General features: G+C 50.7%; 1 protein-coding gene across 1 annotated transcript in view; it reads left to right on the forward strand.

Annotated features, from left to right (window-relative positions):
* Positions 1-27,157, forward strand: part of MAA_09772 (nonribosomal peptide synthase) — a gene marked incomplete at both ends in the record, with an annotated part of 30,981 nt that extends 3,824 nt beyond the window's left edge. The window contains 3 exons of the mRNA XM_007827770.2: positions 14-12,346; positions 12,476-20,119; positions 20,180-27,157. Coding sequence (XP_007825961.2) covers positions 14-12,346; positions 12,476-20,119; positions 20,180-27,157 — 26,955 coding nt within the window. The remainder of the gene's footprint in view (positions 1-13; positions 12,347-12,475; positions 20,120-20,179) is intronic.
* Between the last annotated feature and the right edge of the window lie 798 nt (positions 27,158-27,955).

Consider the following 27,955-nt stretch of genomic DNA (forward strand, 5'->3'; position numbering starts at 1 on the left):
ACCAACAACACAGACCAAAACACCAACACCGACGACAAAAACACAAACAATTCCATCACTGACATCAACCGCCGCGGCAGAAACACCGCTGCCCGTTGTCAATCAATCCAACACGCTCTATGTCGTCTTTACATCTGGCAGTACTGGCGCCCCCAAGGGCGTCGTCGTCACTCACGCAAACATCACTAGCGCCATTCGACATCAGCGTGAAACCTTAGGATTCACTAGGCAATCACGAGTCTACGATTTTGCATCGTACATGTTTGATGTGGTCTGGTGCAATCTTCTTCAGGGCCTCTCTGCCGGAGGCTGCATCTGTATTCCAAGTAACGATGATCGCCGCAACGACCCTCTTGGCGCCATCATTCGTCTTGGCGCCAACACGGCCATCTTCACGCCGTCCACCATTCGCGGGCTTGACTTGCAGTCTCTCAAAGGCTTGCGCCATGTACACTTCATTGGCGAAGCTCTCTCAGCTGACGATGTTGGCGGCTTGCATCCGGAGAGCGCCGTGACCAACTTGTACGGCCCTACGGAGTGTACAACGTTTAGCACTGCCCAACAAGTCACCACCAACAAAGCTTCAAATTCCGACGAACGTCAACGCATAGGTATCGGCCTAGGCCTGGGTCTGCGCACATGGCTGGTGCAGCCGTTTGATCACTCCAAGCTTGTCCCTCTGGGATGTGTCGGTGAGCTTCTGCTGGAAGGCCCTCTCGTGGCGGCCGGCTACCTTGGGGAGGAGGAAAAGACCGCGGCCGCCTTTATCAACGACCCAGCCTGGCTCTTGGACGGAACTCCCAATCACTCCGGCCGCCACGGACGTCTGTACAAGACTGGAGATCTTGCACGATATGATGCAGATGGAACCCTGATGTTCCTTGGGAGAAAGGACTCGCAGGTCAAGATAAATGGTCAGCGTGTGGAACTGGGCGACGTTGAGCACCACATCCAGTCCAGCATTTCACACAGACAGGACGTAAATGTTGTAGCAGAGGTTATGAAGCCCAGAGACACTAGCAATTCGATCCTTGTAGCCTTCATCCAAGTTGACATCGCGTCTGAGCCCAGAGATGAAAAAGCTATGCAGAATGAACTCGCAAAAATTACAGCTGGACTTGCCGACAGACTTCTGGCACGGGTGCCGGCTTACATGGTCCCATCGGCTTACATTGCACTCAACGAAATCCCCGTCACGCCAACTGGCAAGATTGATCGCCGCAGGCTCCGCGCCATTGGTCAACAGTGGACTCTCGAGAGCCTCGTGAGAACCAACTTGCCCTTGTCTTCCGAGCGACCACAGCCCTCTACCGTTACCGAGAAGCGCTTGCAGAGTCTCTGGGCGGCTGTTCTAGGCTTAAATGCCGACAGTGTTGCTGCAGACGATAGTTTCTTGCGCATAGGAGGCGATTCTATTGCGGCCATGAGGCTTGTGGCGGCAGCTCGTGAGCAGAATCTTACCCTCTCGGTGGCCGATGTGTTCCAGCACCCGCTGCTGAGCGACTTGGCTACCGTAGTTTGTGAAGAAGCTGTCGGTACTAGCGGCAAAAACGCCCATCAAAATGAGCCGTTTACGCTTCTAAACTCAGGAGAGGACCTCGAATCTCTCAAGGAGCAAATCGCAGCTAAGTGTAATGTCGAGGCGAGGCAAGTTACCGATGCGTTTCCCTGTACACCACTTCAGGAGGGCTTGCTTGCTTTGACTGCCAAGCGACCTGGCGATTATGTTGCGCGATTCATCTACCCACTCCTGCCCAGTGTAAGCCCTGAACAGTTTTTTAAAGCCTGGGAGGCTGTTGTTTCCGCAACGCCCATCCTACGGACTCGAATTACAGATCTCGGTGAGCGTGGCTTAGTTCAGGTCATTGTCGACGGACCTATTAGTTGGTCTCGGAAGGATGAATTAATGAGCCTCAAAGATTACGAAATGGTTGACAGGCAGCTCACCACCGGCCTGGGCACACCTATGACACGATTCGCTGTGCTTCAAGACCCAGTTGATGGCAGTCGGTTCTTTGTCTGGACCATTCATCATGCTCTCTACGACGGCTGGTCGATTTCCTTAATGCTGAATAAGCTTGAAGACGCGTATTCTTTGAATGAAGGCAGCGCCCTCCCTTTCTCCCCTCCCCTTCAAACCTTTGTCAACCATATCATGGACATTGACCAGAGTATCGTCGCCACGTACTGGGGCGAGCAATTTCAGGGTTCTGAAGCTCAGATTTTCCCGTCACTTCCGTCTGTCACGTACCAGCCAATGTCAAACGCCTTCATCAAGCATCGTATCCAGGAATTAAAATGGCCAAAGTCTGATGTAACGCCCTCCATGGTGATACGGGCAGCATGGTCACTTTTGGCTACAAAGTATACCGATAGCTCTGATACTGTTTTCGGTGTCACTGTTTCTGGACGACAGGCTAGAGTACTTGACGTTGAGCGAATTATTGGGCCGACAATTGCTACAGTTCCTGTGAGAGTCGCTTTTGAGTGGACAGAGATGACTGCAGAGCAACTCTTACGTCAAGTTCAGGCCCAAGCAGTGGAGATGACGGAGTTTGAACAGACGGGACTGCAACGCATCCGCCGCGTAAGTGCGGAAGCTGAAAGAGCGTGTGGATTCCAGACTTTGCTCGTTGTGCATCCCGTTGAGGATGAGGAAGAGAAGAATACGAGTAGCCGCTGGTTTATTAGCAGACGGGATGAAAACGGAGAGGACGACACTAATGTGACTGAGTACGACACCCACGCTCTGACAATCGAGTGTAGTTTGGAACGCCAGGGGCTGAGACTGCGTATTGCGTACGACGCCAACATCCTGGACGTTCAACATGTTAAGAGACTGGCTACCCAGCTTGAGCATATTATTCGACAACTGTGCGCCCCCGAAAATGCTAGCAAGAGTCTGTCCAGCATAGACATGGTGAGTGCCCAAGACATGCGGGATATTTGGGAATGGAACGACACCTGCCCTGAAGCTCTTGACGCTTGCCTTCACGATATGATTTCGAAGACAGCTCGGATTCTTCCGGATGCGTTAGCCGTGAACGCCTGGGATGGTGATTTCACTTATCGCGAGTTTGACGATTTATCTACTCGTCTTGCCTACTATCTCGTTTGTATTGGCGTCGGCCCCGAGACTATTATTCCCCTTTACTTTGAAAAGTCTAAGTGGACCCCAATTACAATGCTGGCTGTTATGAAAGCAGGTGGCGCATCGGTTTTGATGGACTCGTCCCAACCGCAGGATCGTCTTCGAGCCATCATCGACCAGATCAAGCCTGTTGTGGTGGTATCCTCTTCGAGCAATGCGGAGCTGGTAAGCAAACTCACGAACACACCGATTATTATTGTGAGCAGCAAACATTTAGAGCGAATTTGCGGCGAAAAACTTCTTGAACGGCTTCCCCAGGTCCAGCCGTGGAATAAAGCATACCTGAATTTCACGTCGGGCAGTACCGGTACACCCAAGGGTGCCATACTCACCCACGCCAATGTGTGCAGCGCCGTACGTTATCAGCAGCTTGCCCAGGGATATACCCCTGATGCCCGAGTCTACGACTTTACCTCGTACGCTTTTGATACAGCATGGAACAACTTCATGCACACCTTTACGATTGGTGCCTGCTTGTGCATCCCATCCGAAAGTGAACGTAGAGACGACCTGGCAGGATCCATCGAGCGATTCAAGCCTACAATCCTCGACATCACCCCATCTGCCGCGACGACCTTACAGCACAGCACCATTCAGTCTCTGCGCACGTTAATTCTAGGTGGTGAGAGGCTATCTGCAGAGTATTCCGAAAGATGGAGAGCACTCGTTGACTTGAAGCTATGCTACGGGCCGTGTGAGTGCACACCCACGGCAACCGTTGCCACTATTGATCGCAGTATTCACAGCGAACCGACGATTGGACGTGGGATTGGCATTCTGTGTTGGATTGCCGATGCCAATAATCATAATATACTTGTTCCAATTGGCGCAACTGGTGAGCTTGTCCTAGAAGGCCCTCTTGTCGGCAATGGCTATCTAGGCGACGAAGCAAAGACCAGTGCAGGCTTCATTCATAACCCTCCGTGGCTACTACGTGGCAGAGCTGGAAAGCCTGGACGTAATGGTCGCCTTTACAAGACTGGTGACCTCGTGAGATACAACTCTGATGGTACTCTTTCATATATCGGCCGAAAGGATGCTCAGGTCAAGATAAACGGTCAGCGAGTCGAGCTTGGTGAAGTCGAGAATCACATGGCTCGTCATCCACTTACGCGCCAGTCTGCGTCCTTATATCCTCACTCAGGCCCTTGCGCCAAGAAGTTGGTAGGAGTCTTTAGTTTGGAGGGCATTCATAGGGATGACAATTCCCCCCCTATCGAACTTGTTGGCGCAGATGGTGCCACTGCTGTTCAGGAGCACATTCACGCGTTACAGAGTCTGTTAGGTGAGGCTCTGCCCTCATACATGATCCCATCTATTTGGGTGGCTCTTAAAGACATTCCTTTGAATCCTTCAGGCAAGCTTAATAGGCGTGCTGTTGAGGACTGGCTGCTCCGTATGGACTCGGAAACGTTTGCCAGAATCAACAATACGGGCCTCTCACCTGCAGCCCGTAAGCCTGAGACAGACTCTGAGCGTATCCTTTGTGACGCTTGCAGCGTTATTCTGAATACCCCCCTTTCCGAGATAAACCTACAACGCTCCTTTGTTGCCAATGGCGGCGACTCCATCTCGGCCATGCGTCTCTCGTCCTATTGTCGCGTCGCCGGCCTTATCTTCTCAGTAAGCGTGCTGCTAAAAAGCAAATCGCTTGCCGATGTGGCCCAGCTATCTACAATTGCCACGGATGCTACAGTCAGTCGCAGCAAGGAATATAGAGAGGACTTTGACAAGGCCTTTACGCTGTCGCCTATTCAGAAATGGTTTTTTGCCCAAACACCTTCTGAAGATGTCACCAAGGAGGACTACTATTGCAATCAGGGGTTCTACGTGAAGGTTTTTCGCCCCGTCTTGACCAAACATGCCTCTCTGGCCATTGATATGATTGTCAATCGGCACTCTATGCTTCGCGCTCGGTTCGAACGTTCCAAGAGCGGTTGGATGCAGCGTGTTCCTAAACCAATTGATGCTGTTTATCATTTTGGCTCTTCAGATGCCCAGTCTATACATGAAATCAAGGCAAGCACGACCAAGATCCACAAAAGCCTAGATATTGAACGTGGTCTAGTTTTCGCAGCAGACCTATACAATTTACCATCTGGAGATCAATATCTAACACTTATCGCACACCACTTGGTCGTTGATCTTGTTTCGTGGCGTATCATACTAGATGACCTTGAGACCTTGCTTACTGGGAAGAAAACCTTGGATAGCTTTCCCTTCCAGGTCTGGAGCGAGTTGCAAACCAGCGAGGCTCAGTCCTCTAAATTCGCGCCGGATAGAGTCCTCTCTACTAAAAACGTGCACAATAACCACACATTCTGGAACTTCACCGAACATACCTCAAATACTGCCACAGACCACATTGAAAAGAAGCTGGAAGTAGATAAGGCTACGACAGCCCTGCTACTAAAGGACGCCAATACTGCATTCAATACTGAGCCTATTGACTTAATTCTTTCCTCTATTTGGGATGCCTTTTTTTATGTATTCCCTGAACGAGAGGGCCTTTCTATTTTCAACGAAGGCCATGGCCGCGAACCTTGGACAACGGATGTTGACTTGTCCCGCACTGTTGGCTGGTTCACGACAATCAGTCCTATCCACATTTCTCGCAGCGATGGAGACAGCCGTGCTAATATCACAAGGCTAGTCAAGGATGCACGGAGGCGGCTACCCGCTAACGGATGGGCCTACTGGGTATCAAGACACCTAAACGACCAAGGCATAGCGGCCTTTGAGTCTCATGCTTCAACAATGGAACTGCAATTTAACTATCACGGCCAGTTTCAGCAGCTAGAGCGTTCTGACTCTCTCTTTGAAGTGGTCAACTTTGATGATAGCGTATCGCAAGTTGGGCCGTTGCTACCAACATCAGTTTTATTCGATATTAACGTTGTCATTGAAGCTGGGATAACCAAGTTCTCTTTCTCCTGGAACCGACATCTCGCTCATCAAGACTTAATTCAGGCGTGGGTAGAACAGATTAATACCTCGCTGCAAGCGATCTGCTTTGAGCTCTCCAACAGGCGTCCCGAGCGCACTCTTTGCGATTATGAATTTCTCAACCTTGACTACAGAGGACTTGACGAGCTGCATGGTAACGTTTTAAGCCGTATTGAGGCTCTTAATGACACGCAAGTCGAAAATATCTACCCATCTTCTCCCATGGTGGATGGAATTCTTCTCAGTCAAATGAAAGGGACAGGCTCATACGAAACTTCCCAAACATGGGAAATACGGCCTCGTGGATCTCTCGTAATTAATGTCGGCGCTTTAGCTGATGCATGGCAAGCCGTCGTCGCTCGACACCCCTCTTTACGAACCGTCTTTATTCATAGTATGGATGCATCTGCTGCGTTCAACTCTGTTGTGCTCAAGTCCTGCCGTGGGGATGTTGTCCTTGTCGAAAGCAACAGCCTCGAATCAGCACTTGAAATATTTAAGGAACTCCCGAGCATTGACTACACACAGGATAAGCCGGCCCATAGATTGGTGCTGTGCACTATATCCGGTGATAATCGCGTCATTTGCAAGATTGAAATGAGCCACGCTATTTCCGACGGCGCTTCAACAGCTATCACGATGCAGGACTGGGCCAAAGCCTACTCAGGCGAACTAAATGTTGAGGAGCTCAGGAGCATTAGCCACGGGTTTTCTCAGACCCTTATGTCCGTGTCCAAGGCTGACAGGATGGCTTACTGGACGAAGAAACTATCTGCTATGGAGCCTTGCCACTTCCCAAGACTGGCCGAAGCCATGTCGACGGCTGATAAGCATGCTACCGGAGTGGCTACCTTGGAACTCGGTGATGAAACTTTCCACCACATTCAGCAATTCTGCGAAGCTCAGTCAATCACACCTGCCAGCTTGTTTCAGAGCGCCTGGGCTCTTACCCTATCTGCCTACACAGGTTCTGACTCAGTCTGCTTTGGATATCTTTCGTCTGGCCGAGATTTTCCTGTTAAGGGTATTATGGAGTCTATCGGTGCGTTTGCTAACGTCATGATATGTCGTACCAATATATCTCGAGAATGGAGTGGGCAGGACTTGATCAGTCATGTCCACAATCAAGTCTTGGAGGACCTTGGCTTCCAGCATTGCTCTATTGCTGATATCCAGCACGAGCTAGGCCTACCCTTCGGCCAGAATCTCTTTAATTCTATTATATCCTTCCAAAGGGATAGTGATAGCTTATCTGAAGGCATGGTGACGGAAGATCTGGTGTTTGCTGACCTTGAATGGGAAGATCCGACCGAATATGACATCACAATCAGCATCAGACACACTGACACTTTGGTCTGCTTCACAGTTGATCACCGACTATCTTGCGTATCCAATGATCAGGCGCGGAGTGTTGTTTCGCTTCTAGAAAAGGTGGTCAAATTCCTCGTTAGCGATGGCAGAGCCGGCTCCGCAGCTGTCAACAAACCACAAAATCAACTGTCTGCAATGGAGAACATCAGTGAGAGAGATTTGCAAGACATTTGGGGGTGGAACAAAACAGTACCTGAAGCGGTTCATGGACTGGTACATGATATTATTGCGAAGGTGGCCCAGAAAAACCCTTATGCCTCCGCTATCTGTGCCTGGGATGGCGATTTAAGCTATACTGAGTTGAATGGTATTGCTACTAAACTCGCGCATCATTTGGTTACTCTGGGCATTGGGCCAGATGTCGTTGTACCTTTATATTTTGAGAAATCAAAATGGATGCCTGTCGCGATGCTTGCTGTTATGAAAGCAGGCGGTGCGTCCGTAGCTCTAGATAGAACTCTTCCAGAGGAACGTCTACGCAGCATTATTCAGCAGGTCAATCCTGTAGTCATTCTGACATCAGCGGCAAATGAGGAGATGGCAAAGCGTCTTGCAGACTGTGTCACGGTGCCTGTGAGCGAGGCTCATCTTGCGAAGTTAAGCACGTCCTCCACTTCCCTACCGGATGTCAAGCCGATCAATAGGTTGTATATCGTCTTCACATCTGGCAGCACTGGAGTTCCCAAGGGCGTGGTAATCACCCATTCTAATTTTTGTAGCGCTGTTCGCTACCAACAACAAGCTTTAGGTTTTAAGAGCACATCGCGCGTGTACGATTTCGTCAAGTATGCCTTTGATGTCACTTGGTCTAACTTTTTGCACACTATGACATCGGGCGCCTGCTTGTGCATCCCTTCGGAATACGAGACTTCTAATAATATCACTGGCTCCTTGATATCATATAGAGCAAATTTTGCCGATTTAACACCATCCGTCGCAAGCACTCTGCGCCCAGCCGATCTCACCACTCTGGATCACTTGCTTTTTAGTGGTGAGGCATTGACAACCCATCTTGCTGCACAGTGGGCTGAACAGGCGACTGTCTTAAACACCTATGGTCCTGCAGAGTGCAGTGTTAAGGCAACCTTCGCTATGGTGGGCAAAGCTGATGCGTCTGCTGCTAGCATAGGCTCAGGATTTGGCATGTGCACCTGGGTTGTGCATCCCACTAACCATAACATGCTTGTGCCAATTGGCGTCGTTGGTGAACTTCTACTTGAAGGGCCTCTTGTCGGCGCAGGGTACCTGGATGATGCTGCAAAAACCCAAGACGCCTTTATCGAAAACCCGGCTTGGCTCGTTGACGGAGCGCGGGGGCGCAGAGGGCGGCTATATAAGACAGGGGACTTGGTGCGATATAATATTGACGGAAGCATGACCTTTATAGGCCGCAAGGATGCTCAGGTTAAAATTAATGGCCAGCGATTAGAACTTGGCGATGTTGAGCACCACGTCTGCAATAATATCGCCTACCACGCGCCGGTCCGGGTCTTTGCTGAAGTTATCAAGCCTCAGCAAAGCGACAAATCCATACTCATGGCATTTATTCATGTCGAGGACGGGCCAGCAATGACTACTTCGCAACGCGCCAAGCAGACTGGCAAGATTACAGCTGGCCTGAACGAGAGACTCTCTACACAAATTCCTAGTTATATGATACCGTCCGCTTACCTATTACTGGATGAGGCTCCCATGACGGCAACCGGCAAGACTGACCGTCGACGACTACGCGAAATTGGCCAGCAGTTGACATTCGAAGAAATCATGGCGCTCAACTATAAAAGCGGAGAGTATAAACGTCCCACAAGTACCATGGAGAGACGTTTGCAAAGTCTGTGGGCCTCCGTGCTTGGTGTTAGGGAGGACTCTATCAGCGCGGATGATAGCTTTCTTCGGATTGGAGGTGATTCTATCGGAGCTATGAAGTTGGTAGGCATCGCTCGGGAGGAGGGACTTGCACTTACCGTCACCAATATCTTCAAGCAGCCTAAGCTATGCGATCTGGCAAAGGTTGTTAGGCAGGTCTCTCGTGCTGACTGCGAGATCATCCAGCCATTCTCGCTGTTGAAATCCGGTACTGATTCTGAGGCGGCTCGGGACCAGGTTGCCAAATTGTGCCAGATTGACATCAGCTCAATCGAAGACATCTTTCCCTGCACCCCACTACAAGAAGGGCTTCTTGCATTGACAGCTAAGAGAGCTGGTGATTACGTTGCTCAGTATGTGCTGCCTCTACAAAAGACGACCGATGTCAGTCGTTTCAAAAGAGCTTGGGAAGCTGTGCTACAGATGACTCCTATTCTGCGCACCCGAATCGTTGACCTCCCGGGCCAAGGCCTAGTACAGGTTGTGCTTAAGGAAAATGCGAGTTGGTCTGAGTGCTCAAGCGTGAGCGAGTATCAGCAAGCAGATCAGAAACTTGTCATGGGTATGGGCAAGCGTCTTGTCCGATACGCTGTCACCGATGTACCTGATTGCCACCAGCGTTTCGTCTTTGTATGGACCGTACATCACGCGCTCTACGATGGATGGTCCATGCCACGTATCATGGAGAGGTTAGAGCAGGCTTACAAGGGGGACGTGGTTCTCCGGCAGGCTCCTCCATTCCAGCGTTTTGTTAAACACATTATTAATATCGACGAGGAGCTTGCCAAGCAGTTCTGGCAAGCGCAGTTTGAAGAATCGGAGGCACAGGTATTTCCTGTGCTACCATCACCCACGTATCAGCCAACTGCAAATTCGTCCACCACCCATTATATCGATTCCCTACACTGGCCCAAGACCGATATCACCGCGTCCACTGCCATCCGCACAGCGTGGTCCATCCTAGCTGCCAGATACACAAACTCTAATGATGTGGTCTTTGGCGTCACAGTGAACGGTCGGCATGCCGCTGTGCATGAAGTAGACGAAATGACAGGCCCTACTCTCGCAACCGTGCCTGTCCGAGTGGCCTTTGATTGGGAGCAGACGGTTGAATCATGCCTCTGCCAGATTCAGGAGCAATTGGTAGAAATGGCTGCGTTTGAACAGACAGGCCTGCAGAGAATCCGCCAAATTGGCGTCAAGGCCAAACAGGCCTGTAACTTTCAGACGCTTTTGCTGATACATCCCCCCGAAGAGGCTGTGCAGCTCGAAACCGAGATTTTTGCTTGCAAAGACCAAGACAATGATGATGATGATGAGGAGAATCAACTCGCCCAATTCGACACACATGCCCTTACCATTGAATGTGACTTGGCACACCACGGCATGACTTTGAGGTTTGAGTTTGATAACAGCATTATGAGTAAACGTCAAATCGAAAAACTGGCTGGCCAGATTGAGCACGTCCTGCGACAGTTGTGCGACCCAGAACAAGGAAAGATGCGGCTCACAGATATTGAGACGGTTAGCAAGGAAGACCTCAAAGACATTTGGGGGTGGAATGCTACTGTGCCGGAGACCGTGAAGACCCCGGTTCACGAAATAGTCATGGCCATGTGCCAGAAACAACCTGCAGCTCCTGCAATTTGTGCGTGGGATGGTGACTGGAATTACGGACAACTAGACGATCTATCGTCGCGCTTAGCTCATTACCTCCGACATCTTGGGGTGGGCCCCGAAGTCATTATTCCTCTGTGCTTCGAAAAATCAAGATGGAGTCCTATTGCGATTCTTGGTGTCATGAAGGCTGGAGGGGTTTGTGTGACCATGGATTCGAACTTACCCGAGGATCGCCTCGCCAGCATTGTGCGGCAAGTCAAGCCAACACTAATCCTTTCATCCTTGGCAAAAAAGGGCCTGGCTACGCAGTTGTCGACCGGTAAGCCAGTGCTCGTCATTGATGAGAAGTTATTTCTTTCTCCAGACACGCCGGCATTGGAGCCCCTGCCAAAGGTGCAGCCTTCCAACACGCTTTACATTGTTTTTACCTCCGGCAGTACTGGCACACCCAAAGGCGTGCGCATCACGCATTCCAACTTTAGCAGTGCTATGCTGCACCAGCATAGTGCTCATAACTTTGACAGCATAGCGAATCCGCGGGTCTATGACTTCGCATCATGTGCCTTCGATACATCTTGGCAGAATATGCTTGCCACGTTTGACTGTGGTGGATGTTTGTGCATTCCGTCAGAAGCCGAGCGGCGCGATGACCTAGCTGGTTCTATCGAACGCTTTGGAATTACTCATAGTGAGCTCACACCTTCTGCTGCCATGGTGCTGCCTCTGTCAACGCTCAAGAATCTGGATACCTTGGTGCTTGGCGGCGAGAGACTTCAAGAAGAGTACGCTAAAAGATGGGCATCGCTGGTTACCGTAAAGAATTCATACGGCCCTAGTGAATGCACTCCGACCTCTACCGTCGCAGATGTCGACCCTGTCGATTTCAACGGAGCAAGCATCGGTAGAGGCAGAGGTGTTAACACATGGGTCGTGGACACGACAACTGGCGATTCTTTAGTGCCGGTAGGAAGCGTTGGCGAGTTGATGCTCGAGGGACCACTCGTCGGGCCCGGGTATTTAGGAGATCCTGAAAAAACTGCCTCTGTCTTTATCAACAACCCGCCTTGGCTTACTCGAGGAGCTCCGGAACATGCTGGTCGTGAGGGCCGCTTGTATAAAACTGGTGACTTGGTCTGCTATAATGAGGATGGCACCCTGACATTTATCGGTCGTAAGGATGCTCAGGTGAAGATCCACGGTCAGCGCGTCGAATTAGGCGATATCGAAAATCATATTTTGCGCCATCATCTTACAAGGCAATCGGCCTGTCTGCTTCCCAAGACTGGGTTTTGGGCAAACACTCTTGTCAGCGTCTTTAGCATCCAAAAAATCCAGCAAAGCTTTGACGAAGTCGATGCCACCTCGGGTCAACAGACGCCGTCTCTCGCCAGCGTTTCTAGCTCAACATCGCCCGATACAGACTCAACGAGCAGCAGTTGGAGTTCGATAGAAGATTCGGCTACCCCGTCATCAATGCCAAGCACGGATATTGTTCTCGAGGATTCTACCATCGCCATCCAGGACTACATTGCAACCATGCAAAGCATCCTCGAAACCTCGCTTCCTTCCTACATGATTCCTACCCGGTGGATCGCGCTCAAGGAAATTCCACTCAACCCTTCCGGCAAGCTCAATCGTAAGCAGGTTGAAAATTGGCTCACTGAGATGGATCAGGAGACGTATGCCAAGCTTTCTAGCATTGATAACAGTTTGGTTTGCCGCGAACCAGAAACCGAGGCGGAACGCGTTCTTCGAGATGCGTGTAGCCTAATTTTAAACGTACCAGCCTCTGAGATTAATCTTCAGCGCTCCTTTGTAACTAATGGCGGTGACTCTATTTCGGCGATGCGGCTGAGCCCACACTGCCGTTCTAACAATGTCGTCTTCTCGGTCGCTACCTTGTTAAAGGCTAGGTCTTTGGCTGAGGTTGCTAAGCTCTCCTCAGCAGTGACAAGTCTAATACTCCCTCGGACCGAAGACTTTGACAAACCGTTCCATTTATCGCCAATCCAGCAATGGTTCTTCAATCAGTCGCCCGATTATCTTGTTGACAAAGCAGGCCATTATTGCAACCAATCATTCTACGTCCGGATCAACCAAGCAGTCAACGTAAAGGAAGTTGGAGTCGCTATTTCCAAAGTTGTGGAGTTACACTCGATGCTTCGTGCCCGCTTCCAGAAGCGAGACGATGTCTGGACCCAGAGCATCCCACAAGCCACCGAGGCCGTCTACCACTTTGAGGCTATCAAGCTAAAATCCATGAGCGAGATGCAATCTCTTGCAGCTCAGCGTCAACAGAGTTTGAACTTTGAACGTGGTCTCGTGTTTTCTGCTGATCTTTGCGAACTTGATGCTGGAGATCAATACCTGGTTCTCATTGCACATCACTTGGTTGTTGACCTTGTCTCTTGGAGAATAATCTTGGAAGACCTCGAGACTCTTCTCACTGGCGGAACCTTGTTAGAAAGCCTCCCATTCCAAATCTGGAACGACCTTCAATACCAAGAGGCCAAGAGCTCTAGATATGACCCAGACAACGTTTTATCCACCAGGGGCATCAGCAACGATTTGGCCTTCTGGAATTTTACATCAGACACTCCGAATGCAACACAAGACCATACTGACAAGACATTTATAATTGATCGGCACATCACTTCACTCACGTTAAAGGAAGCGAATAACGCTTTTAATACCGATCCCGTCGACTTGCTCTTATCAGCAGTGTGGGATGCATTCTTTCGCACCTTCCCGTCACGAGATGGCCTCACACTGTTCAATGAAGGCCACGGCCGTGAGCCCTGGAATGCTGAAATTGACCTATCTCGAACAGTTGGTTGGTTTACCACGATGAGCCCAATACATGTGTTACGAAGCATCGGTAACAATCCCGTCAACATTGTAAGACTCATCAAGGATGCAAGACGGAAACTGCCCGCCAACGGATGGGCCTATTTTGTTTCTAGGCACCTCAACATCAAGGGTGTTGAGGTTTTCGGTCCCCACGATTCTGTCATGGAGATGGTTTTCAACTACCATGGTCAGTTCCAACAGCTCGAACGGGATCACTCCTTGTTCGACAGCATAGCCCTTGACGACGTCTCTGACGTGGGGCCAAATCTACCCGCTTCCTCCCTATTTAACATCAACATGTCTATTGAGGGCGGACAGACTCATGTTTCATTTGCTTGGAATCGTCACATCTCAAACCAGGGCCTCATCCACGAATGGATTGACCAGATAGGGCCTTCTTTGGGGGCCATCTGTGAGAGCCTTATAGGTAGGTCTAATGAACGGACGCTCGTTGATTATGAGTTTCTGAGCCTGGACTACACCGCCTTGGATGGCCTCCAGAACCGGATCATTCCAGAAATCGAAAGCCTCAACGGCACGGAAGTAGAGGATATTTATCCTTGCTCTCCAATGGTGGAAGGTATTTTACTGAGCCAATTGAAAGACGTCGGGTTCTACGAAACATCTCAGCTGTATGAGATCAAACCGCGTGGCTCTCATGTCATTAATATACGGCAGCTTTCTACGGCCTGGAAAGACGTGATTGCCCGTCATCCATCTCTGCGAAGTATCTTTATTGAGAGCCTGGATCCTGATATGGCTTTTAATCAAGTTGTCCTTAAAGAGATTCGCGGTGATGTTGTCCTGCTGGAGAGTGATGACCTCGATTCAGCGCGAGCGCTGATGCAAAACCTTCCCAAGGTCAAGTACCACAAGCTCAAGCCCCCTCATCGCGTTTCTCTCTGCCAAGTCCACGACACGAATAGTCTGCTTTGTCAAATCGAGATGAGCCACACTATTACTGATGGCGCATCCACCGGGATCCTCATCGAAGATTGGGCAAAGGCCTACAAGGGCGTCTTGGGCAAAGATGACCTAATCGAAACGAGTCGAGGATTCGCACGAGCCTTAACTTCTAGTATTTCGGAAAGCAAGAGGTCTTATTGGAAGAAGAAGCTGGCCGGCCTTCAGTCCTGTCTATTTCCCCATCTGGATAAGATTTCCGAACCCTCAGAAGTGGTATCCTGGTCAGTGGTAGAGATAAGCGGCGAAGAATTTGCTGCTATGCAAAAGTTCTGCGAGTCTCACTCAATCACCCCGGCCAGTTTATTCCACGCAGCCTGGGCACTCACATTGACGTCATATACTGGGACACATAGTGTTTGCTTTGGTTATATTGCTTCAGGCAGAGACCTACCTGTCCCGGATATCGGGGAAGCTATAGGCGCATACGCCAACATGATGGTTTGCCGCGCAGACATCTCACCTGACTGGAGCAAACAACGTTTCGTTCAATATCTCCACCACCAGGTTCTAGAAGATATGGGATACCAACACTGCTCTCTGGCTGATATCCAACATGATTTGGGCATTATTTCTGGACAGCAGCTGTTCAATACAATCATGTCTTTCCAGAAAGATGTTGATGAAGTTCAAGAAGGACCCATTAGCCAAGAACTAGACTTTATCGATGAAGATGGAGATGACCCTACAGAATACGATGTTGCAATCAGCATAACCGTCGGTGCTAAGCTTGCGAAGCTATTCATCAATTGCCTGCCATCGCGATTCAGCAATGAGCAGGCCCACCGCATCGTGTCGCTGTTTAAGACTGCCGTCACCAACCTGATTGGTGACGACATTCCCCAGAGCGATGAGAGTACACTACGCAGCATCAACCTGGTCAGCGAGGATGACCTGAAAGATATCTGGCAATGGAACTCAATCGTGCCTGAGGCTGCGGATTCATGTCTTCATAATCTGATCAGAACAACGGCACAAAGACAACCTGAAGCGTATGCTGTTAATGCATGGGATGGTAACTGGACATATGGCCAGCTGGAGCACAATGCCACGCAACTAGCTTATCATCTCGCAGCCCTTGGTGTCGGACCTAATGCTGTCGTCGCTATATATGTTGAAAAGTCGCGCTGGACGTCGGTGGCTATGTTGGCGGTCATGAAACTCGGCGGAGCTTCAATTATGATGGATTCGTCTCAGTCGGAAAACATTCTTCGCACCATCATGCAGCAATCAAAGCCAGTGCTGCTACTTTCGTCGAGTTCAACTGCACTGTTCGCAGCCAAGCTTACAGATCGGCCTATTCTCGTTGTTAATAACGATCTTCTCGAAATATTGGCCAAAGCAGCTGCTGTTCCTCTCCCCGTTGTCCAGCCATCAAATATGGCGTGTCTAGTGCTTTCCTCTGGAAGTTCTGGCCCGTCAAAGGTCGCAATTTTGACACATGCCAACCTTAGCAGCGCTGTGAAGTACCAGCAAGATGCTCTGGGATACAAGCCTAACTCGAGGGTCTACGATTTCATGCCATATAGCTTTCATATAACCTGGGAAATTTTCACGCACGTATTTACCATCGGCGGTTGCCTTTGTGTTCCTTCAGAGTCTGAACATAAAGGCGCCCTCGCGGATTCGATATCCCGCTGGCAACCCACCATCATGAACATTACCCCGTCAGCCGCTGCCATGCTTTTGGATAGCACTGTCCAGTCACTGGAGACGTTAGTATTATGCGGCGAACGTCTTTCACCAGATATAGCCAAGCGCTGGGCTCCGCTAGTAGACCTAAGGTTTACGTACGGCTGTTGCGAATGCACCCCAATAGCTACCGTGGGCAGTGTTCGCCCGGAGGATGCTGATGAGCCCAGAATTGGCAGAGGCGTCGGTATGAACACATGGATTACTGATACACGAGATGGTACAACCCTTGTGCCCATTGGCAGCATCGGGGAGCTTGTGCTGGAAGGACCATTGGTTGGCGCTGGCTACCTAGGCGATACCGAAACAACAGCAGCAGCCCTCATTCACAACCCACAATGGCTTAAACGTGGTAGTGGCGATCCAAAATACCCAGGCCGCACAGGCCAACTATTCAGGACCGGTGATCTAGTCCGTTATAATAAGGATGGCTCCTTGACCTTTATTGCCCGCAAGGAGGCCCAGGTTAAGATCCACGGTCAACACGTGGAGCTAGAAGACATTGAGAATCACATGGTGCGCCTGCCCTCGATACGTCAAGCTGCTTGCCTGGTCCCGAAGTCTGGACCCTTTGCCGATAAACTTGTCGGTGTCTTTAGTCTCGATGGGAGCTATGAGAGCGATAGCAATGCCGATAATGCTGAACTGCATCTCATGGCAAGAGACAAGGCCGAAGAGGTACAAGACAATATTTCGTCTCTACAGGCTTTGCTAGACAACTCAATTCCTGTGTACATGGTTCCAGAAGTCTGGGTAGCACTGAAGAACATTCCTGTCGACCATTCCGGCAAGCTGGACCGCAAGTTGGTTGACAACTGGCTTTCTAACCTTGATGCGGAGATGTCTGCCAGAATTTCGAACGCCATATCGTCAGCCAGCAGTCCAGTCACCGCGACAGAGAGGGTGATTCAAGACGCATGCAGTCACGTTCTAAACATTCCTGCCAACCATATCAATATGCAGCGATCCTTTATCGCCAACGGAGGTGACTCTATATCTGCAATGCGTATTAGCCCGTATTGCCGCGCCTCTGGTATTCTAGTGTCTGTTGCGTCACTACTCAGGAGTAAAAAACTCGTCGATGTCGCCGAGTCTGCAACTGTTGCCAAGGGTCCGTCTCTATCCCGAGAGGAAGACTTTGACAAGCCTTTCAGCCTCTCACCAATACAGCAGTGGTTCTTTGCCCAGTCCCCGCCAGACAAGGTAAACACCACAAGCTATTACTGTAACCAGGCCTTTTATGTTCAAATTAAGCGCCCGGTGTCCCCAGATGGAGTCTCCCTTGCTCTTCGCAAGATTGTTCAGGAGCACTCTATGTTAAGAGCACGATTTCACCTGGATGAAACGAAGGGTTCCTGGACGCAATTGATCCCAAAGCCAAGCGATGCACTTTATCATTTTGCATCTTTGCAGGCCGACACCCTTCCCGCAGCCCAGTCAATAATATCTCAGCGCCACCAAGAGCTGGATATTGAGCGTGGGTTGGTCTTTGCCGCTGACTTGTTCACTCTCCCATCCAGCGAGCAATACCTCGCACTCATTGCTCATCATTTAGTTGTCGACTTGGTGTCCTGGCGTATCATATTAGAGGATTTAGAGTCCCTTCTCAACGGTGGTACGGTCCTCGAAGAGCTACCCTTCCAAGTCTGGCATAGTCTTCAGAAACAAGAAGCTCAGTCGCCAAACTTTGCGCCTGAGAGGGTCTTGTCCAGCGAGGTTCACAATGAGCTCGAGTTCTGGAACTACACTCCAACCACCCCCAATACCTTCGATGACCATATCGAGGAATCCTTCGAGGTCGACTGTGCGACAACTGCGATTTTGCTTAAAGAAGCTAATAAGGCATTCAATACCGAGCCAGTTGATATCATTCTGGCGTCGGTTTGGGATGCATTCTTTAAGACCTTTAAAATGCGTAATGGCCTCACAATCTTTAATGAAGGTCACGGCCGAGAGCCATGGGGGGCTGAAATCGATCTATCCCGAACTGTTGGTTGGTTCACCACAATGACTCCGATGCACGTATCGCGTGATCACACGAGGAACAACAGTGCGAGAGTCGTCAAGGATATTAGAAGGCAATTACCCTCAAATGGCTGGGCCTACTTCACCTCGCGCTATCTCAATGATGAGGGTATCAAGGCCTTTGAGTCTCATGATTGTGTCATGGAAGTGCTTTTTAACTACCATGGTCAGTTTCAGCAGTTGGAATCCGACGAGTCCTTGTTTGAGAATGTCGCATTCGATATTTTCGACGTCGGCAATGATCTTCCTGCCTCTGCACTCTTCAGCATCAATGCGTCCATTGAAGGTGGCTTAACCAAATTTACTTTCTCTTGGAACCGATACATCAGCCACCAGGATCTCATCCGAGACTGGATCGCGCAGGTTGCTCCCTCCATGCAGGCTCTTTGCAACTCCCTATTGGCCTGCCAGCCCTCGCTCACTATTTCGGACTACGAATTCTTGAATCTAGACTACAAGGGCCTCGATGAGCTGCAGAATCGTATTCTTCCTGCCCTACAGTCTGAAACAGGCACTACCGTCACCGACATCTATCCTTGCTCGCCGATGGTTGATGGCATGCTACTTAGTCAGATAAAGGACCCGGAAGCTTACAAGACGTTGCTCACGTATGAGTTGAAACACCACAATAGCCTGCAGCTGCTTAACATTGACGTACTGGCCAAGGCGTGGCAAGCCGTTGTCGCGCGCCACCCAGCCCTCCGCAGTGTTTTTATCGAAGGTGTCGACAAGAAGACAGCCTTTGTTCAGGCCGTACTCGAGACATACCAAGGAGAGATAATAATATGTGAGGCCGAAAACAGGACAGCGGCTGTGAATATGATTCGGAAATTACCTTCGGTTGACTACCAGCGGCTCAAACCAGCTCACCGTCTAGTTCTCTGCACGGCTAGGGATGCCAACACAATCATCTGCCAGATTGAAATGAGCCACACAATCGTTGATGGTGCATCTACCACCATAATGTTAAATGACTGGTCAATGGCATATAGCGGAATCTTGGGCACAGAAACTTTAGCGGAGACGAACCGCAACTTTGTCCGGGCTCTCAAGTCCAGTTCTCTGGCCAACAAGATGGCATATTGGAGCAAAAAGCTAGCCGGCCTGGAGCCATGTCACTTTCCTATTCTCTCTGACGCGCCTTCTCCTGGAAACTCCATCGCTATGGTTAGTACTGATCTCGACGGCAACGACTTTACACGCATACAGCGCTTCTGTGAATCCGAATCTGTTACCCCTGCGAGCATATTCCAAAGTGCCTGGGCGATATTGCTATCAACTTACACTAGCAATAGTTCTGTGTGCTTTGGATACATTGCCTCTGGCCGTGATCTACCTATTGATGGTATCGCAGAGTCTGTCAACGCTTACGCTAATATGATGATTTGCCGCACTGATGTGTCGCGCCATTGGACTCCGCGGCAGTTTGTTAAGCGTCTTCACGATCAAGTCCTAGAAGATCTTGACTTTCAGCACTGCTCTCTTGCTGATATACAGCATGACCTTCGGCTCTCTCCCGGATACCCATTATTTAATACTATTGTTTCTTTTCAAAAGGACGATGCAGACGCCGCAGACGACGTCGCTGTCGCAGATTTGGTTTTTGTTGACATGGATCACGAGGATCCTACTGAGGTAAGTTTGTAGTCTTGCCAAATTGAAGGTCCAAAACTTAGTGCTCATCACGATACGCAGTACGACATTTCCTTCGACATCAGCTATGGCAAGTCCCAAGTGGCATTTTCACTCGACTACCGCTTGTCTTGCCTGACAAACGAACAGGCCGAGCGTGTCATTTCGCTCTTGAGGGTCATCACCATGTCAATTGTTAATGAAAAGACAGCGTCAGCCACCCTCGCTTCTATTGACATGGTTAGCGAAGAAGATCTTGAGCAGATATGGAAGTGGAACTCTGTTCTTCCCGAGAAGGTGGAAGCCTTGGTACACGATTTAATATCCGACACAGCGCGTAAATTCCCCAACGCCCCGGCCATCTGTGCCTGGGATGGCGATTGGACTTACCAGCAGTTGGATACCCTTTCCACAAACCTCGCTTACGAATTAGTAAAACTCGGCGTCGGTCCTGAGCACATGGTTCCGCTCTGCTTTGAAAAGACTCGCTGGACACCTATAGCAATGCTTGCAGTTATGAAAGCCGGTGGCTCAAGCGTGGCGTTGGACACCTCCCTCCCTGAGGAGCGTCTGCGCATCATCATGCAGCAGGTCAAGCCAACGATTATCCTTACTTCATCAACCAGCCAGGATCTCGTGAGTCGCCTCACTACAGGCCTCGTCTTCACAGTTGACGAGGCGAATGTGGCTCGTCTGGAAACGCGTCCCAATCCAGCTATGATCCTTTCCGATGTGACGCCTTCCAACACGCTATATGTTGTGTTCACCTCTGGCAGTACTGGAACTCCAAAGGGCGTTACTATTAATCACTCAAACTTTGCCAGTTCCCTCCGCCATCAACGCGGCGCACATAACTTCAAGGCTGGTGCTCGAGTCTATGACTTTGCATCGTATACATTTGACGTGTCTTGGCAAAACGTGCTTAGTGCTCTCGAATGCGGTGCATGCCTTTGTATCCCATCAAACTCAGAGCGTCAGAACGATCTAGCCGGCTCGTTAGAGAGATTCCAGGTCTCCCACGCGGAAATGACTCCCTCAGCTGCTCAGCTTCTGCCGGCAAGCGCGATAAAGCGATTAGATACGCTGATTCTTGGTGGCGAAGTGCTTTCGCCCGAACTGGCCAAGCATTGGGCCAGTATGGCAAATGTCAAGAACTCATACGGACCCTGCGAGTGCACACCAACAACGACCGTGGCAACTATTGACCCAGACAATGTTCAAGTGGCTAGCATTGGTCGTGGTTTTGGTGTCAATACGTGGGTCGTGAGCACCACGGGTGATTCTCTTGCCCCTGTGGGAAGCACTGGTGAGCTGTTCCTCGAAGGCCCGCTAGTTGGTCCTGGCTATCTCGATGATGCCGAGCGTACAGCTGCATCTTTCATTGAAAACCCGTCTTGGCTGCTTCGTGGCTCAGCAACCCATCCCGGACGGAAGGGACGCCTGTACAGGACTGGCGATCTTGTGCGTTACCAGCCTAACGGCAGCCTAACATTCATTGGCCGTAAAGATAGCCAAATCAAAATTAACGGTCAACGTCTAGAGCTGGGTGATGTCGAATACTATATCAGCTCAAATATTACTTATGGAGGCGACGTTCGAGTGGTTGTGGACGTGGTCAAGCCTCAAGACAGCGAAAGATGTGCTCTAGTTGCTTTCTTGGGCGTAGAGGAAACATCTGCAGACTTGGACAAGATTATCGCTGGTCTGGCTGACAGACTCGCCGCGCAGGTGCCTGCATACATGATACCCTCTGCATACATGCTGCTCGAGAGCATCCCAATGACGGCTTCGGGAAAGACGGATAGACGAAAACTCCGCGCCATGGCTGAGAAACTGACAAGAGTCGAGCTCATGGCCCATGGCCCAACCCAGGCGACAAGACGAGCGCCAACGACGCCAAAGGAGATTCAGCTTCAAGGACTTTGGTCCACTGTGCTTGGGATTCCACGGGAGATAATTAGCTCCGAAGACAGCTTCTTGCGAATTGGAGGAGATTCGATTGGCGCCATGAAACTTGCTGGTTTGGCGCGAGATACTGGCCTTTCCATGACCGTCACCGACATCTTCCGCCACCCGTGCCTGAGTGACCTCGCTAAAACTATTCGCAACTCATTCGGCAATGAACATGAAGCCTTGCTGCCATTTTCTTTGCTTTCAAGCAAGCGAGACGCGCTAGAGTGGCAAGCCCAGATTGCCCAGCTCTGCGACGTCAGCGCATCGCTTGTTGAAGACGCATTCCCCTGCACACCCTTACAGGAAGGCCTTTTGGCTCTTACCTTGAGACGCTCCGGTGACTATGTGGCTCAAAATATCTTCGAGCTCAAGCCGGATATCAGTATCTCTCGTTTTCAGCGTGCCTGGGAGCACGTCATTGCAACAACGCCAATTCTTCGAACACGAATTGTCGATCTTCACACTCAAGGTCTAGTTCAAGTTATTATCGCAGAAGAACCGAAAATGTGGCCAGAACCTACCAGCACTATTCTCTACCAAGAAGCAGATAGGAAGCTGGGTATGGGCCTGGGTACACCTCTCATGCGGTATGCTATCACCAAAGACTCTCATGACCGCCGTTGCTTTATTTGGACTGTACACCATGCCTTGTATGACGGGTGGTCAATGCCACTGGTCTTTGAGAGACTAGAGATGGCATATAATGGAACAGTTCTACAACCGCCGCCGCCGTTCCAGGACTTTGTCAAGTTTATTGGTGGTGTCGATGACGGCGATGTTGAAGGGTTTTGGACGTCGCAGTTTGACCAAATCCAGGCTCAAGCATTCCCATCACTGCCTTCGCCAGTATACCAGCCACGCTCAGACGCTGGTATTTCGCACCGAATCAAAGATCTGGCGTGGCCAAAGACAGATACAACCGCATCGACTGCTGTTCGCGCCGCACTATCAATCCTTATTGCGTCGCACTCCGACTCTTCCGATTCACTCTTCGGTGCGACAGTCACTGGTCGACAGGCTCCAGTACCTGGAATTGAAAACATGACGGGCCCGACAATTGCTACCGTGCCAATTCGGGTGGCCGTTGACAGAGAATGCACCGTCAAGCAGCTTTTGCAGCAAGTGCAAGCCCAAGTCATTGACATGACGGCATTCGAACAAACAGGTCTGCAGAGAATTCGAAGGGTCAACGCATCTGCCAAGCAAGCTTGCGACTTTCAAACACTACTGCTTATTCACCCGATTGAGGAACCCGGCAAATCCACAAGCTTTCTCTTCGATGGCGCAGAAGACGAAGAGGACGTGGACGGAGACGAAATTGTCGATGAGTCCTTTGCAGGATTTGACACCCATGCTATCACGATTGAATGCGACCTTGAGAACAGTGGCGCGCTGCTTCGCTTCAGATTCGACTCTCAAGTGATCAAGAAGTCTGAGGTAGAGAAGCTCGCGGCCCGATTTGACCTGATTCTGCGCCAACTTTGCGACCCTGATATGGCTCAGCTCAAGATTTCCGATATTGACACGGTCAGCCCCCAGGAGCTAAAGGAGATTTGGGACTGGAATTCCGTCGTCCCCGAGACTACTAATTACGCCGTGCATGACTTAATTGCCGAGAATGTCTCTAAGTATCCTGATTCTCCGGCAGTCTGCGCGTGGGACGGTAACTGGACATATCATCAACTTGACTCTATCGCCACACGCATCGCCCGCCGCCTGGTTAGTCTAGGCATCGGTCCCGATGTCATCGTGCCTCTTTGCTTTGAGAAGTCTCGCTGGATGCCTGTAGCGATGCTAGCTGTTATGAAGGCTGGAGGCGCATCGGTCGCTTTAGATACCACATTGCCTTCGGAGCGACTACGCAGTATATTGCAACAAGTCAGCCCGTCCTTGGTTCTGGCGTCTTCTTCGAGCCAAAGGCTCGCGGAGGGCTTGACCGATCAACCGATATTGGTCTTGGGCGAAGGATCCCAAGAGGAATTTGACGAACCTGCCCTGCAGACGCTCCCTCAAGTTGAGCCCTGGAACAAACTTTACCTTGTGTTTACATCAGGTAGCACTGGTGTTCCAAAGGGAGCCATCGTCACTCATTCTAACTTGAGTAGTGCTATCCGCCAGCAACAAGCTATTACAGGCTTTAGCAAGTCTTCCCGCGTATTTGACCTTGCCAAGTACGCTTTTGACATTAGCTGGTCAAATTTTATCCATACCATGGCTGCTGGGGGCTGCCTTTGTATACCTTCACAGCAAGAGGCTCTCGACAATATTACCGGCTCGATTCTGGCTTACAATGCAAACTTCATAGATATTACGCCGTCTGTTGCCAGTACACTACGGCCATCAGACTTGAGATGCCTCAAAACCGTTGTTTTTGCTGGCGAGGCACTTACCAACCACCAAGCCTCCCAGTGGTCAAAGCATGCGCGTGTGCTTAATATGTACGGTCCGGCAGAATGCACAGTAAAGGCCACATTGGCCGAACTCGACGGGACTTGCTCATCTTCAGCAGCTAGCATTGGTCGCGGCGTCGGTTTGTGTACTTGGGTCGTAGATCTTTCAAATCACGACAAACTCTCACCGGTTGGGACAGTTGGAGAATTGGTATTGGAAGGGCCGCTCGTGGGATCGGGCTATCTTGGCGATGCCGCAAAAACTGCAGACGCCTTTGTCGAAAGCCCAGCTTGGCTACTCCGTGGCGGACCGGGCCACCAAGGTCGCAGAGGACGCGTATACAAAACTGGTGATCTCGTCCAGTACAATGTCGATGGTAGTTTGACATTCGTCGGTCGAAAGGACGACCAGGTCAAGATCAACGGCCAGCGTTTGGAACTTGGCGATGTGGAACACAATCTTGCATCGAGCCTAAACGCCACTTCGAAAATCCAACTTGCGGCGGAGGTAATAACGCCTCGAGATGGCGAAAATGCGATGCTAGCTGCTTTTATACAGTCATCCGGACAACTTGGAGATTTCGAGTCGGAGATGCGCACACTGACAGCGGGCCTCAACGATCGCCTTGCGTCCAAGGTTCCTGGATACATGATCCCTTCGGCCTACATCATGGTAGACAAGCTGCCGCTTTCCGCCACCGGGAAGCTGGACCGCAAGCAGCTCCGCGCTATGGGGGCGAAACTGACTCTGTTGGAGCTCATGTCTTCGACCGAGCCACAGCCAGAACGCCGGCCGCCGTCTACCCCTATGGAGCTGTGCCTGCAGAAGCTTTGGGCTCACGTCCTTGACCTCAATGCCGAAGAAATCAGTGCGGATGATAGCTTCCTTCATCTTGGCGGTGACTCGATTCAGGCCATGAAACTCGCCCAGCGAGCCCGGAGCCAAGGTTTCCACCTTGCTGTTGCCGACATTCTCATGGGCCCTAAACTGTCGCAGATGGCTTCCCGCCTGGAATGTTTAGACGGGAAGTCGGTTGCGCATGCACTCGAGTATCGCCGATTTTCGCTATTGCCGCCAGAGAGCCGACCAGAAATCGAGCAGATCTTGGTCGAACACGGCATCTCGACAGATAGCGTGCAGGACATCCTGCCCGTTACCGACCAGCAGGCCCGATATCTACTTACAACTTACACAACGGCCCGTAGCGCTGTGTACTACCACACGCTAGATCATGACGGCGATTTCGACCTTGGCCGAATGCAGCACGCTTGCGCTAGTCTCATTAGACGTCTTGACATGATGAGAACCGTCTTCATTGCATACAAGGATTCATTCCTGCAAGCCGTGCTAATGAATCTGGATTTAGATGTTGGTGTGTTTGAAACCGCGACGAGTAGCTTGGATGGATACACTTTGGAGTTGAAGAAGCAAGATTTGCTCTGCGATCTGCAGTTCGGAAAACCGCTCACGAAGATTCGCGTCATTCGTCAGACACGAGAGCAAAAGTATCGTATTGTAATACGCCTATCCCATGCACAGTATGACGGCACGGCGCTCGCCAAGATGTGGGCTGCCTTTGAAGCCGCATACAAGTCGGCTCCTCCAGGCGACGCAAAAACAAGTTTTTCGCACTACATGTACACTCTATCGCTCGTCAATAAGGAAAAGGCGACTGAGTACTGGCGGACCATGCTCCAGGGAAGCACTCGAACAGCCATCAAACATCAGACGACTCACCGTCTCGGGTATGGACTCGGTCCGAACATTGTCAAGACTCTCCCAGCATCCAGCCTGCAATCCGAGGACTTTACCTTTGCTACCGTCCTAAAGGCTGCGTGGTCGTATGTCCTCGCAAGATATTCAGCCACCGAAGACGTTGTATTCGGCAACCTCGTACACGGTCGCAACCAGCCAGGCACGCAAGACATCTTCGGCCCCTGTGTAAACATTGTCCCAGCCCGCGTCGTTTTCCAACAAGATTGGTCTGCCAGGGACCTAATTGCTGCAGTCAATGCCCAGCAAGCGGCAAGCATACCATTTGAGACAATGGGCTCCCGAGACATCATTCACAACTGCACAAGCTGGCCGAAATGGGCTTTTTTCAGCTCCGTCATTACACACCAGAACTACGAAGACCGCCAGACGGAAGAGTCCTCGGTCGATTTCGACAGCGCCGACCTGTCGACGGGCGACATTGACAGTGTCGAGGTATACATCACCTCGACGCCGGGCGCAGACGGCACCGATATCGACCTTACCTTTACGGACAATGTCATCTCCCACAGCCTGGCGCAGCGGCTCGCGTCGGATCTGGCCGACACCATCATCCAGTTCTACAGGGCCATGGACGCAAAACTCCTGGCGCCGCGCGACATTCGCAGCCTGCCGGCCTTGCTGCCCCTGCCGGCCGACCCTGACGTCGCCTTGGCTCCGCCGACGGACGAGCAGATGGCGGCGCTGCGTGGCTGTCCTGCCAAGTTGAGGAATGCTCTTGGCGCGGCGTGGAAAGATGTCCTCGGCCTGCGGACCGTGCCTGGCAACGAATCTACAGAGTCGTTTTTCGAACTAGGTGGCGACGGCAACAATGCCGGCCAATTGGCCGCTCACATGCAACGGCAGGGCTACAGGCTCAGAATTGAAGATGTTTTTGAGCACCCTACGTGGTTTGAACTCTTGCTTCATATGGTGAGGCAGTAGTTGGTCGGTTGCCGACTAATGGAGGACGCGGGATAGGAAAACAGACAACGGATGAAGAAAAGAATGTGCTTCCTTAATCGTGGAATGTTTTAATTGTATTTGTTGCCGGATGGTATTTTTGTATTATTTCTCTTGGTATATACTTATGGATTACTGTTTCGTTGAACCAGATCAATTTCCTTTTCATAGTATTTGTGAATTGCGACGAACCTAGGAACCTGCACGGGGCTCCAGGTCATGCGGCTGTCTTTGCGCTTGCAAGTTATCAGCCTAGCATCATCTTCGAATATCAACTTTCACACAATTCCTTCTCATTTCTCGAGAGTCGGTAAAATTAGCTGCTTTGCCGCTCTTCGAGTATACCACGCAATTACTCATCACCCAACTCGCTGGATCATCATCATTCGAGGGCAGGTACTGCCCGTGAGCGCAAGCCTTCAACCTTTAAACTTGATGGCCAGGATAAAAAGGTTGCGAGTAGTTGTCGCACGGGGATAGCCTCACACTGTGGCAAGCGTCCAAGGCGGTCACTGACTTCGCGTCTTGACAGATACATTCCCGGGACGCACTTTTATATCAGCCTGCTGAGGCTACAGCCATGATATATACTATCGGATGATTTCTGGATCTCCTCTTTACACGGTCAAACTTGCAAGCTACATCTTGGCATCGTCGTGGCCACTACTCCCCTCCACAGCACCATGCACACGGCGAGCAGATTGACAGGATATAACCCCCAAGCCCGGTATTTACACCCAGTCCTCGTTGGGCCCAGGTTCAGCTTGGTGACGCAAGTGC

Source organism: Metarhizium robertsii, assembly GCF_000187425.2.
Source record: "Metarhizium robertsii ARSEF 23 chromosome Unknown MAA_Scf_8, whole genome shotgun sequence".
NCBI classification, from domain to species: Eukaryota; Fungi; Ascomycota; class Sordariomycetes; order Hypocreales; family Clavicipitaceae; genus Metarhizium; species Metarhizium robertsii.